The sequence below is a fragment of the Arctopsyche grandis genome, chromosome 13, assembly GCF_051622035.1.
Source record: "Arctopsyche grandis isolate Sample6627 chromosome 13, ASM5162203v2, whole genome shotgun sequence".
Lineage (NCBI taxonomy): Eukaryota > Metazoa > Arthropoda > Insecta > Trichoptera > Hydropsychidae > Arctopsyche > Arctopsyche grandis.
This window is the reverse complement of record NC_135367.1, coordinates 1,979,410-1,992,878: the sequence shown is the minus strand read 5'-3', so window position 1 is coordinate 1,992,878 and position 13,469 is coordinate 1,979,410. Positions and strand designations below refer to the sequence as shown.

Below are 13,469 nucleotides of genomic sequence, written 5' to 3'. Positions count from 1 at the left end.
TTCTGGAATGCTTGGCGCCTTTCCGCTCGATGTATTTTAATGGTGGCGGCGTGTTTCGACCGTTTTGGTTCCACTCGACTGGTAGGGGCGTTCCGCCTGAGTTTAATATAATGACTGCAGGTGCATGTCGTCTGGGTTTCGGGAATGTAGTTTGTTGTTGCGGAATATTCTCGAAGGTTTCGATGACGATGACGACGACGAGATTCCTACATGGCTCTCCGGTGAGTGTTAACGATGTGTGTGATTTTGTGGGAATCTTGATGTGTTGGAGTCTATTGACTCGATGGCGTCGTTGTTTGTCCGGTTGTGCTGGAGAAAGTTGTCTCGACAGCGGGTCTTGTGTTGCATGCCGGTCCAAGTCTTGTTCTCTACCAGGTTGCTTATTTTGGGCGAGCTGCGTTGGTAGTGAAGGTTTGTGATGGCTTGGATGGTGCTGTTGTGCAGGCTGTTGTGTTCTGCGTGGAGTCATTCGCGTGACTGTTTTGCTGGTTGTGCTGGAGTTAGTTGTCTCGGCAGCGGGTCTTGCGTGAAGAACGTTGGTTGACGAAGTGCGTTGAGTGCTGGTCTTCGTTGGTTGTGCTGGAATTAGTTGTCTCGGCAGCGGGTCTTGCGTGAAGAACGTTGGTTGACGAAGTGCGTTGAGTGCTGGTCTTCGTTGGTTGTGCTGGAGTTAGTTGTCTCGGCAGCGGGTCTTGCGTGAAGAACGTTGGTTGACGAAGTGCGTTGAGTGCTGGTCTTCGTTGGTTGTGCTGGAGTTAGTTGTCTCGGCAGCGGGTCTTGCGTGAAGAACGTTGGTTGACGAAGTGCGTTGAGTGCTGGTCTTCGTTGGTTGTGCTGGAGTTAGTTGTCTCGGCAGCGGGTCTTGCGTGAAGAACGTTGGTTGACGAAGTGCGTTGAGTGCTGGTCTTCGTTGGTTGTGCTGGAGTTAGTTGTCTCGGCAGCGGGTCTTGCGTGAAGAACGTTGGTTGACGAAGTGCGTTGAGTACTGGTCTTCGTTGGTTGTGCTGGAGTTAGTTGTCTCGACAGCGGGATTTGTGTGGAGACTGTTGGTTAGCGAAGTGCGTTGAGTGCTGGTCTTCGTTGGTTGTGCTGGAGTCGGTTGTCTCGACAGCGGGTCTCGTTTTGCGTACCAGTCCGAGTTGTTCTTTTCTACTGTACAGACTCCAGGGATGTTCAACTCGAGAGCACCCCGGAAGTCGATTTCGTAGAAGCTCGTGGTAAGCGTGGGCGGGGCTGGTTTCCTCCAAGGGATCCACAGGTCGTCGTCTGCGGTCTGGTCTCTGCTGCTGTCGGCTCGGCTCGATGTATATCTCTCTCTCTCTCGTACAGTGTGCGTAAGTGAGGGTGATACGGGACAAAGGCGGGAAATTGAATAGTAATGAAAACAGGTTATAATTCTGTTTGTATGGTGACTGTATTTTATATATATATGTATATACAGAGATCAAGCAGGGGGGACAGAAAAGGGGGGGGGGGGAGTCCGACTTGAAATTAGCGCGCACGTGTTCAAGAGGTTATGATAACCTCACTCAACCACGTGGCTACGTGATCTGACTTCGACGAAGAGAGACCAGGAATTCCTCACTTCTCACCGGACGTATACTGAAGCTGTACTTCCAGTATCGTCTGCCGATCAAGGCTGAGCTGATCGGGACTCGGTGGTGGGAACCAACTCGGTAGCGAACAGAGATGTTCACTCGACCGACGCGGAAAACGAATAGGGGGCGGGGACGCGCGCTCGGCGCCGATCTCCCTCCAAAACGGCTCCTTTGGTCGTAACGCCACGAAAGCTGACCATGAAGACTTGGTCGGAACATACTCCCCCCGTTGGAAGTCAGAGGATCGAATTCCAAAACAAACAAGAATTAATGGTGCACAAGCGACTAATGAAATACACAAAAACCAAGCAAATAAGCAAAAAAATAACAAAAAAACAAAAAACAACACAACAAATAACCCAGTCAGCAAACAAAATAACATTAGTCCATCGTCAATTTCCCATCCTACATAAGCAGCTGACTAAGCCGGCAAGAAACAAACAAAAAATAGACAAACAAACAACCAAAACACCAACAAACACCAATGCTAGGTAACAATATTGTTCAATCGTTATATGTCCCAATCTATCCTGATAGCTCCATTACAGAGCACCAATCAAACCAACAAGAGAAGCATAAAAGAAAGGCAACTCAAAAACTTTAGTTAAAACACATAAACTGAATCCACAACACAGATACAAACAACGCGCCAACTTTAATGTGGGACGTTATGAACGCTCGCCACACCGTTGCACAAATTCACTGAGTGCTGCTCGACTGGCAGTCGAGCTAATCGCCGGACTGCTCGCTTGGTGTTGCTGATGGAGGAGTAGTAGGACCTACTCCTGTGCCCTTGTCTGCCAGGGGCCGCTGCTGCATGTGCTGGTGTGGTAGCACCCTCGCTCCGGGCTGATCGACCAGATCCTCCTGCTGTTGCGCAACTAGTGGTGCGCCAACTAGGAACTGGCCAGGAGTTATGGGAGCTGGGTTGGGAAGGTCGAAAGATGTGAGGGTTAAAGGGCGCGGGTACATTGCGCTTCGGCAAGCGGAATCTTCGTTCCGCGTAAATACGCGATTCGTCCAGGGGACGCGTAACTGTCTTGACTGGACGTCTCGCGCCAAAACAAGATAACGGATCACGACCCGTTGTGTGATGGCAATTCCGAGAATCGCTTGAAACTGTGGGCGCTTCTAGAGAGCCGCCCAATATCCAGCCGAAAGCTGTATTCATCATCGCGATGCGTCCTCCTCTGTCACCCCGTGACTTGGAGGGAACTAAAATGGTACGTTTGCCATTGCGTAACATCGCATGATAGGCGTCGCTGCCTATCACCATATCCACTGTACCGGGAATATCGAATGACGGATCGGCAAGGGGGAGATGAAGCGGCAAATGGCTCCGAATCTCGGACACGTTGCGCGATGGAAGTTGATTCGCGATCTCGGGCATGATTGCGCAATCGAGATCAACACTGGAGCCCTGATTGGGGATGTGCGGTAGAATTCGAATTACCGCGCCACTAGTAATGGACGTCCTATTTGAACCTATTCCTACCAGGTTGACGTCCATCCTTTTCGACTTTAAGGCGAGTCGCCTTCTTAAGTCTTCAGAGATGAGGTTGAGTTCGGAGCCGTTATCTAACAATGCTCGAACCTTGTGCGAACGCCCATCTCCGCCGCGAACTTGTACTTCCACGGTGGATAACAGGACAGTTCGGGCGTGAGAAGGCGATACGCGTCTCACCGAGTGTAAAACCAACGATGATTTTACGGGTTTGGCGTTCTCTGATTTCTTTGGGCTCCGATAATGTTTGGCCTTATTTGAAGGCGAAGTTTGGTATGGAGTTGAGTCATGTAACATGGTGTGATGGGCATGACCGCATTTGAAGCATCTCTGCTTTGTTTGGCACGCGTGAACTATGTGCCCTGGCCTCAAGCAGTTGAGACATAGTCGACGTTTTATGGCGTTCGACCTACGCTCATCACCGCTCATTTGGCGGAATGATGGACAGGCTAGCAGAGAATGACTTCCGCTGCAACTGATGCAGGAGGGGCGTTCCCTCCTCACATGCAGAACTGCTGCCTTCGGATTCGTAATGGTTCTTGGTCGAGGATTCGACTCGCCTTTTAAGACGAAGTCGGCATTTGCCATCGATTGGCACTGAAGCGTCAGAAATTCGATGAGTTTGTGGAATGTGCACTCCTCATGTTTTGGCGCTTGAAGCTCCCATTGTCGAACCGTGTATCGATCGAGCTTCCTAGTGATGCACATGACCAAAATGTCGTCCCAAGTGTCGACCGGAACGCCCAAGTTGGCCAGTGCACGGACGTGCATGTTAAAATCGTCTATGCAGCGATGCAAACTTGCGTAACTATTGGACGCAATTTGTTCCGCGTCCAATATTGCGCGAATGTGGGACTGAACAACAATTTTTTTATTGTTGTAGCGCTGCTCCAGAATGGACCAAGCGCGGGAGAAGGAATCATCAGATAACTCTAAGCCACTGACTACGCGATTGGGTTCTCCTTTTAGGACTGCCAACAAGTATTGGAAACGGGCGAGTTGAGAAGTTTCGCCGGCCATAGCGACCAAGAAGCGTTGTGAGAAAAGGGGCCAATTTTGGACGTTGCCTTCGAAGGTGGGCAACTCCAAACGGGGCAATTTTATTGCCGAATTTGATTGCGATACAGCGGAAATCGTGACGGCAGCGCCACCTACCGGCGACGCGCTCAGTTGCAGCTCCCGCAATCTGAGCATTTCCATACATCGTTCGAGGGCGATTAAGTATTCCGTCTCGAACTCGTCAATGACGGACTCGGAGGCCCGAGCCTCCGCTTCGTCCAGCTCGTCAATCTGAGCTTGGACCGATTCGAAATCAGACAACAGAGGTTTAATTATCTCGAGTCTGATTTGGAGCATGGAAATACTCAGATCCCCCTCCAAATGGTTCGCATTTCTCGTTAACCGAGCGCGAATGCTTTTCCGCGTATTCCGAAGTGCTTCCATTTTGGACACGACAAAAATAAACAATGGACACGGGAAAAGAAACAAAATGGCGACCAAAAATCACAACAACAACAGAAAAATGCTAATTACGACCAACCTAGATTAGACGACGTTGACAGACCAGCTCTGGAAGAAATCCGGCTCTTTTGAAGGACCAAATGTACAGACTCCAGGGATGTTCAACTCGAGAGCACCCCGGAAGTCGATTTCGTAGAAGCTCGTGGTAAGCGTGGGCGGGGCTGGTTTCCTCCAAGGGATCCACAGGTCGTCGTCTGCGGTCTGGTCTCTGCTGCTGTCGGCTCGGCTCGATGTATATCTCTCTCTCTCTCGTACAGTGTGCGTAAGTGAGGGTGATACGGGACAAAGGCGGGAAATTGAATAGTAATGAAAACAGGTTATAATTCTGTTTGTATGGTGACTGTATTTTATATATATATGTATATACAGAGATCAAGCAGGGGGGACAGAAAAGGGGGGGGGGGAGTCCGACTTGAAATTAGCGCGCACGTGTTCAAGAGGTTATGATAACCTCACTCAACCACGTGGCTACGTGATCTGACTTCGACGAAGAGAGACCAGGAATTCCTCACTTCTCACCGGACGTATACTGAAGCTGTACTTCCAGTATCGTCTGCCGATCAAGGCTGAGCTGATCGGGACTCGGTGGTGGGAACCAACTCGGTAGCGAACAGAGATGTTCACTCGACCGACGCGGAAAACGAATAGGGGGCGGGGACGCGCGCTCGGCGCCGATCTCCCTCCAAAACGGCTCCTTTGGTCGTAACGCCACGAAAGCTGACCATGAAGACTTGGTCGGAACATCTACCATGTTGCTTATTCTGTCTAGGCTACGTTGATAGTGAAGGTTGGTGGTCTGGACGATGTTGTTGTGCAGGCGTTGTGCTGATTGTGCTGGAGTTAGTTGTCTCGACAGCGGCTGTGTTGTGTTGGAGCTAGTTGGCTCAGTGGCGATTTGTTTCGCCGGTTGTGCTGGAGTGGGTTGACTCAACAGCGGGTTGTGTTGGTAGCTGGTCCATATGTACTTTCACACCATGTTACTGTTGCGGTCGTTACAATGGTAGTGAAGGTTTGTGTCGGTCTGGACGGTGCTGTTGTGCAGGCGTTTTGCTGTTGCTTGAAGCTTGCGGTTGCGTGAAGCTTGTGGTTGCTCGAAGCTTGCGGTTGCGTGAAGGCTTCTGGCTGTTGCCTTGTCGTGGCGTTTGTTGGCTGCTTTGTAGGCTGCGCTGTGGGCTGCTATGTAGGCTGCGCTGTTGACTGCTGTCGTGGCGGCTGTTGGTTGTTGTGGAGGCTGCACTGTGGGCTGCCGTGTTGACTGCGCTGTTGACTGCTATGAAGGCTGCGTAGTTCAAAGATGGGGTCACCAATGTAGGCGGGGTACGATGTGTTGACAGCGCTGTTGGATGATCAGAAGGTTGCGTAGATCACGTCGGATTAGTACCAATGTAGGCGGGTTACATGTGTGTTGACCGTATCCCGGCCTAACGAAACACTGTTGTGCTAGTTTTATGAAGTTTTATTGTTTGCCTATGGTTGTACAAAGGTATGGTATTTGTGGGCAAAAGTATGTCGTTCAGCGGTCTCTGGATATGGTAGAGTGTCGCTGGCTCAGCATTCAGCTATGTTCAGAAGGTCTCTGGATGCGGCAGTGTGTTGCTGGCTCGGTCGGCTGGTTGATCTTCCAAGTCCGTGTAGTGAAGTGGTGGCTGGTCAGGAGCTGTATGTTGACTGGTCTGCTGTTGTGTGTCGACGCTTGCTGCTCTGGGTCGACTGGCGTTGTTTGGGTTGTACCTCCTTTTATAGTGTTTCTGGAATGCTTGGTGGAAGTGGTTATTGACGCGTACGAGAGGAATTTTGTTTTCGTCGAGGCGTCGAATTTTCTGGAATGCTTGGCGCCTTTCCGCTCGATGTATTTTAATGGTGGCGGCGTGTTTCGACCGTTTTGGTTCCACTCGACTGGTAGGGGCGTTCCGCCTGAGTTTAATATAATGACTGCAGGTGCATGTCGTCTGGGTTTCGGGAATGTAGTTTGTTGTTGCGGAATATTCTCGAAGGTTTCGATGACGATGACGACGACGAGATTCCTACAGCCTGTAATGTACAAGTAAGCCGATTTTGCCTTGCACTCGGCCAAATTGCTGGAAGCGTGACGTGACCGCGACGTGTAGGTAGATATGAATAGAAATGTAATAAAATGACATATTTTAAACAGAGTCGTGCAGTGCTGAAGCCGTGCAGTGCTGTTAAATATGAACAGACCTCTACCCGTTTAATAATCACCACATTAACCTATTACACTATCAATACGGATCTTGATACCCGTGAAACTGTTAATAATATTGATAGTGTAGCATTCCCCATTGTTTCTACACACATACATATTTTTGTACACGAAGCTTTTAGTAGGAACAGCGTGAAAAGCAGACTTAGCGGTCCCCCTTTTGTTAACCTTTGAAGAACTGAACGTCGAGATCCGAGTGTTCCGAACCGGGGTCGAGTAAGACCCCAGTATTTTTTAATCGAAATACAGCTTTTCTCAATAAAAATGGGTTCAATATATATTAATCATTCTATACATCAACATAAAAAAGTTTTAGTCCTATAGCATGTTTTTGACTATTTTTATATTAAAAAATAACGACAAACATCAACACGCAAACGCGCAAAAGTAAGGCCAACAGGCGACTGCACGACTCAATAGCCACGCGCCGAAAGCGACGAAAACAATAGCTTACGAAAATATAGTTGTCTCTTTCTCTCGCATTGATTCATCGATCAACAAGAATATGCAAGCGAACAGTCAAAAACATGACATTTGATTTGTTAAATCATACTTTGGAACGTAGAAATGTATAAATGTATTTTTTTACGATGTACCCCTTTTCTAAATCATACAAAATCTATTCAAATAAATTTCTTGTAGTTCGATTGATTTCTTGTAGTTATAGCTTTGAAAACCACATAGTTATTACGAAAAACGTAATAAATGGGGCACTTGCATACCCCCCTTCGGTGAGGGAGGGTTTAAATAAAATTTTACACTTCTTGATGTAAAAAAATGAACGGGGAAAATATAAGGGGGTGCTATACTCCTATAAGGTTCTTGGAGGTTGCCTCAATTCGACTCGCAACTGACTCAAAACGTATTTTATTGAAAGCGTATTCGTAGTAGAACGTTTGGTGGAGGTGAAGGTTGGCAAGAGTGCGTTCCGTCACGAGACCAGAGGCGAGTCAGCTGACAGACGGTCGCGCTCGCGTCTTGTGTGTCCACTTGTACTGGTGCTGTTTGCATTTGGCATTTGCCATTTCCTAGCCTAGACAGCCGCCCCATCAGCTCTGCAACATGTCGGGCAAAGACAGGCTGCCCATTTTCCCGTCGAGAGGGTCAGAACACCATTCGATACCCATTTCTCACCAAAACACTCGCCAAATGCGACTTCATATTAATCAATACATTTCGAACCATCTACATCTACTCCATCTCCACTTTTTTTATTTTCATTATTTGCCACTTATACTAACATGATATTATGTAAAAGTGTACGTATATCATTTTACTTTTTCTTTATATGAAAATACTATATCTGCCAAATGTGTAGATTTTATCAATGGAAATGTGTCATACAGTTTCTACCTATTACACTTTTCAATTAGTCGATTTTGTTGTTTTTTCTTTGGACTATTATATATACCAGCAGCGTGGACTAGTGGTGAGCATATATGCTTTCAAACATAGTGGTCACGGGTTCGAGTCCCACTGTTTGCTACTGGCCAGACCTTAGTTTATGATTACTATCAGAATTTATTTGATTTTTATTGAAACTTTTCCAACAAATTGGCAACCTTTACTTATTTTCGAGTTTTCGACATCTTGAATTTCGCTGTATCGTATAAAAATGCTGCAAATTTGTCCATAAATGTCTCGAAATTTGACTATTTATATTAAAATATTGTTCCGAAAATGAAAGTTTATCAAAAATTTATCCATAGATGTATGTTGCTTTGTTAAAAAATTCTATAAATTGTATATTGATGTTTTTAATTGTCCAGGAAGGCTCATTGAAGTTTAGCTGTTAGGCCTTCCTGGTATATATGTAAAAATAAAATAAAATATTGAGAGTATTCACTATTAAAAAAATGTATTGAAAGTAATCAATATGTTCTGAGAAAAAATGTTATTCAATTATGATATCTAATTAATTTTTTTTTGTATATAAGAAATATATTTTTAAAATATTGTTGTATAATTTTTCAAATTTGTTACATAATTTGTGTTTTTAATTTTCCAGTGCTCAGATGTTAATGAAGAGTCGTCTGGCCGGTGCTCAAAAAGGTCATGGCTTGCTCAAGAAAAAAGCCGACGCTCTTCAAATGCGGTTCAGAATGATACTTAGCAAAATCATCGAGGTGTTTATATATTTCATTTTATTTTCCATAGAATATAAACGGACATGAATAGGTTTCTTTTTAAAAAATGATTCGTTTCAGACTAAAACTTTAATGGGTGAAGTCATGAAAGAGGCAGCTTTCTCTTTGGCTGAAGCAAAATTCGCCACTGGTGACATCAACCAAATTGTGCTACAAAACGTGACAAAAGCACAAATCAAAATTCGCACCAAGAAAGATAACGTTGCTGGTAACATAATCGAAACACTTAAATTCATCATAAAGGTATAAGTTGTGCAATAGCAATAATCGTAACTGTTTGAATCGTTACAGGTGTAACTTTGCCAGTATTCGAATCATATACGGACGGAACTGACACGTACGAGTTCGCCGGCTTGTCCAGAGGTGGTCAACAGCTGGCAAAACTGAAGAAGAATTTCCAAAGCGCTGTGAAACTATTAGTAGAACTTGCATCCTTGCAGACATCATTCGTAACACTCGACGATGTCATCAAAATTACCAATCGACGTGTCAACGCTATCGAGCACGGTAATTTTAAAAACATACGGATGAAATCCTTGTGCCAACTAGTGGTTAGCATATAATGCTTTGAACAGAGTGGCCACGGGTTCAAATCCCACTGGTTTCTGCTGGCCAGACCTTGGATTTTTGACTACAGGTCGATTGTTTCCTATCAGAGTTTGCCGATTTATCTGATTTTCATTGAAACAAATTGGCAACAATAGTCATTTTCTTGCAAAATCTCGAGTTTCCAGCAATCTCGAATTTCGTTGAATTGTATAAAATGCTGCAAATTTACAAATTCCACCATAGATATCTCTGTATATAAAAATTGATATGTATTTATGTACTTTATTTATTTATATATAATTTTAGCTATTAGCTAATTTAAAAAAATACATCTTAATAACTTAAACCTAAAATTCTTGGTTGATGGTTGATTCTTCATTTGAATCTCCAGTGAATGATGATTGGGTATAAGCTTAAGTCGGAATTGCAAAAAAAAAAACAACTAAAAATCACTACTGTCTACGAAACATTATAATCCTTTACACCTGGGACGCACCTACTTCACAGTTTTGTACATTCTTAATTACTTAACTCATTACTTAATTAATTACTTAAAATTTTATTTATAAATTTATATGTACTGTCCCTCACAGAGGTGTCTCTTTGCTCCTCGCAAGAATGCATCCATGGTCTTAGAAGACCTGATGCACTCAGGGAGGGCGTTATACATTAGCACACCCCTGTGAAAGACACTTTGTATAATACTAATAGTATTCGTATCAAATGTACAATGTTTCTGGCCAGGAAGGCGCTTTAGGGTTACCTGTTAAGCCTTCCTGGTATGAATTAACGATTAATTAAAGAAAAAATTTGAATTGCAGTAATCATTCCGAGGATTGAACGCACATTGGCCTACATCATATCTGAACTCGACGAGCTCGAGCGTGAGGAATTTTACCGTTTGAAAAAAATTCAAGACAAGAAACGTATTGCGAGGAAAAAGGCAGAAGCGGTTAGTTTCAGCACAGGCTATTTATTAATCATTCAATTGAAGGCATTTTAATTTTGGGTTTGTTTTTAGATAAAAGCGGAAATGATTGCCAGCGGTAATGATGTTCGCGACGTTGCAAACATGCTCGACGAAGGCGACGAAGACTTGCTCTTCTAAAATGTATTAATAATTCGTTAAATTGACAAATAAATACATAAATATAAAGTAAATTGTTATTTGTTAATGTCTTTAGACGTTGCGTACCGGTCCTCTTAACTTGAACGGTTCGTTTCGGTGTATTTACAAGTAGCTTTCAATGATCCAAATGTTTGATGTGTCATATGTATATTTGCTGGACCGGTAATGCAATATGTTAAAAAGGCTTGGAGCATAAAATAAAAATAGTAGTTGCGTGGCTTTACAACGGCAAACGTTGTGATCGACCATCGTTAGAATTATACTTCACATTTACTGGTCTCTATCCAGTCTCCGAGAAATTCTTTCATCGCATAATTTGTTGTTTATATGATATTAAAACTGTTCATATCAATTTGAAACATTTCATAATGTTTATACGGATTGTTGAGGTTGTTTTATTTAAAAAAAAAGTTTTTTTATTTTTCAATTCAATTTACATTCCTTGAAATTTTGTTAGTGTACGGTGAAATCTCGTTTCATATTCGTATAATATCATAAAAGTTCTGCTCAGTGATGCAAAACAATAAAATAAGGTTTCACTTTGTACAAAATTAAAAATATCGCTTTGTCTCGGCTATTAAAGATTAAATGTTTAGAGTAATTCATGTGCTTATAATGTCAGTATGTATGTTTATGATCAAATTTGATATTATTTCGTTTCGTTTACTTTTGTAAATACATTAAAAAATAAAATTCATATGTAATTAACGCATTGTAGCTCCGTCTTCATATGCGAATGTATGTATGCGTGTAAATTGTTTATATATTTAATTGTTATTTATAATATATGAGATTTAATAAATACTGTTTGTTCCGATTCTTAACCAGACATGAATGATTTTTATTTAAAAATATAATTCAATACCATATTGAATTATTCATATTAAAATAATAATTACAAGAGTACTAAAATTGATCTTAAAATTGAACATTCGATCTCACTTGGTGAGTTGGGCTAAACCAAACTAAGCTAACCAAAGTATATGAATATGAGGGGTAAATGTTTTAATTGGTTGGTTAATGTTTAGGGCAAAAACACAATGAGTGGTATGGGACGTCACGTCCTTGGCTTCCTGTTGTGACCGTTAACAGTGGGTGTTTCCCCAACTGATTCGGGTGCACTTGCACGCGCATAATGCATATGTTTAGGAGGTTGTACGTGTATGCATATCCATATGCAACCGAAAAGTTTCTTCAAATATGAGATTCACCATTATCGATCATTGTCAAGCAAGAAGCAATACAAGGATAATATATCACCGAAAACACTCAAAGGGGTGATTTTGGGACTGTTTACCATGTACATATATGGGCTTGGGGGGGCTGCATTTTTTTCGCATGTTTAAAAATCTAAAAACACACGCCCCACGTCCCATTGGCAGCGTTAACACTAGAGGTATCTACCGCGGTATTTGATAAATCTATCAAAACCGCGTGTTCGAACGCAATTTCTTGTTTTCCAAGGCCGGATAGATCTGTAGGAAACTCGTCATCGCCATCGAAACATCTAGTGTGACGGAGAATACATTTCACACGCTCAACCATTGACGTCATCTCAAGTCGAAGAACACCTGCATCCATTAAACCAAATCGAGTGGAACGACGCCAAACATTCGAGCATATTCCACCCCAACAAACCAAGCAGAACGACATCAAGTCGAAGAACACCTGCATCCATTAAACTAAATCGAGTGGAACGATGCCAAACATTCGAGAAACGTCCACCCTAAACAACAAACCACATTCCTCGCATAACTCGCACACGTAAACACCACCTGCGACAAGTCACGTGGATCCCCAAAAACAATATAAAAGGAGGTCCACCCCAAACAACTTCAGTCGACCCACAGCAACAAGAGTCGACACACAGCAGCGGACCAGTCGACATCCAGCATCTGAACAGCTACCACTACACTACCCTACAATGGAAGAACGCTTGCAACATAGCCGAATGCCGAGCCAGCAACACACTGCCATATCCAGAGACATCTGAACATAGCCGGATCCAGAGCAACGACACATTGCAGATCCAGCGGCCATCACGACACCAAGTCAACAACCAATAGCCGCTTCGAGAAAACTTCCTCAAATATTCTAATACAATTGTACAATATTTAGGCAAACAATAAAACAACTTAAAACAAGCACAACAGTGTTTCGTTAGGCTGGGATACAGCCAACACTACCTACCACGCCTACAGATCTATCAAATACCGCGTGTTCGAACGCTATTTCTTGTTTTCCATGGCCGTAATCTGAAATCTTCGTGTCGCGAACATATTTACGACATTTGCTCGGCTTATTACTTTATTAAATTATCTTTCTATTTATTACTATATAGTGTTTTAACCCGGCTTCGCTCGGTATTTGTAATATAAACCGCTTAAACATGGCCAATCTAATAGTAAACATTTTATTAAATGTATTTGAATAGTTTTATTTTGTTTAAATTTATTTGTATATTAATTTGTTCGCTGACGTCGTGGATTTACGAACCAAAGATTGGAACACGTTGTATTTGCTAGCTCCATCAAATACCGTGGTGGATATCTCTAGTGTTAACGCTGCCAATGGATAGATCTATCAAATACCGCGGAAGATACCTCTAGTGTTAACGCTGCCATTCAGTGTGTTTTTGTCGGTTCGGTGATTACTAGTCAAATGTGACCAGTCACAGGACAACTGGTCGCTCTAGATCGGTCACTCGTGATCATCCGTCACGCTAAAACTGGTCACGAAAAAACTGGTCACACGCTAAAACTGGTAACGAGAAAATTGGTCACACGCTGTAATGTATACG

At 43.3% G+C, this 13,469-nt stretch overlaps 2 protein-coding genes across 2 annotated transcripts; one reads left to right on the top strand and one right to left on the bottom strand.

The window, feature by feature from the left end:
• Positions 1–1,403: 1,403 nt before the first annotated feature.
• LOC143920830 (uncharacterized) lies at positions 1,404–4,551 on the bottom strand. The gene has a single exon (XM_077443811.1). It carries the CDS (start codon positions 4,543–4,545, stop codon positions 2,254–2,256), a length of 2,292 nt encoding a protein of 763 aa, XP_077299937.1. The 5' UTR covers positions 4,546–4,551; the 3' UTR covers positions 1,404–2,253.
• Positions 4,552–7,728: 3,177 nt separating this feature from the next.
• Vha36-1 (V-type proton ATPase subunit Vha36-1) lies at positions 7,729–11,499 on the top strand. The gene is made up of 6 exons (XM_077443743.1): positions 7,729–7,947; positions 8,853–8,970; positions 9,052–9,199; positions 9,283–9,498; positions 10,362–10,492; positions 10,562–11,499. Exons 1-6 carry the CDS (start codon positions 7,907–7,909, stop codon positions 10,646–10,648), a joined length of 741 nt encoding a protein of 246 aa, XP_077299869.1. The 5' UTR covers positions 7,729–7,906; the 3' UTR covers positions 10,649–11,499.
• Positions 11,500–13,469: the final 1,970 nt, after the last annotated feature.

Coding starts and splice junctions, on each gene's coding strand:
- LOC143920830 (XM_077443811.1), bottom strand. CDS start 4,545: ATGGAAGCACTTCGGAATACGCGGAAAAGCATTCGCGCTCGGTTAACG.
- Vha36-1 (XM_077443743.1), top strand. CDS start 7,907: ATGTCGGGCAAAGACAGGCTGCCCATTTTCCCGTCGAGAGG. Junction 7,948..8,852: donor CCCATTTTCCCGTCGAGAGG/GTCAGAACACCA, acceptor TTAATTTTCCAG/TGCTCAGATGTTAATGAAGA. Junction 9,200..9,282: donor CAAGAAAGATAACGTTGCTG/GTAACATAATCG, acceptor GAATCGTTACAG/GTGTAACTTTGCCAGTATTC.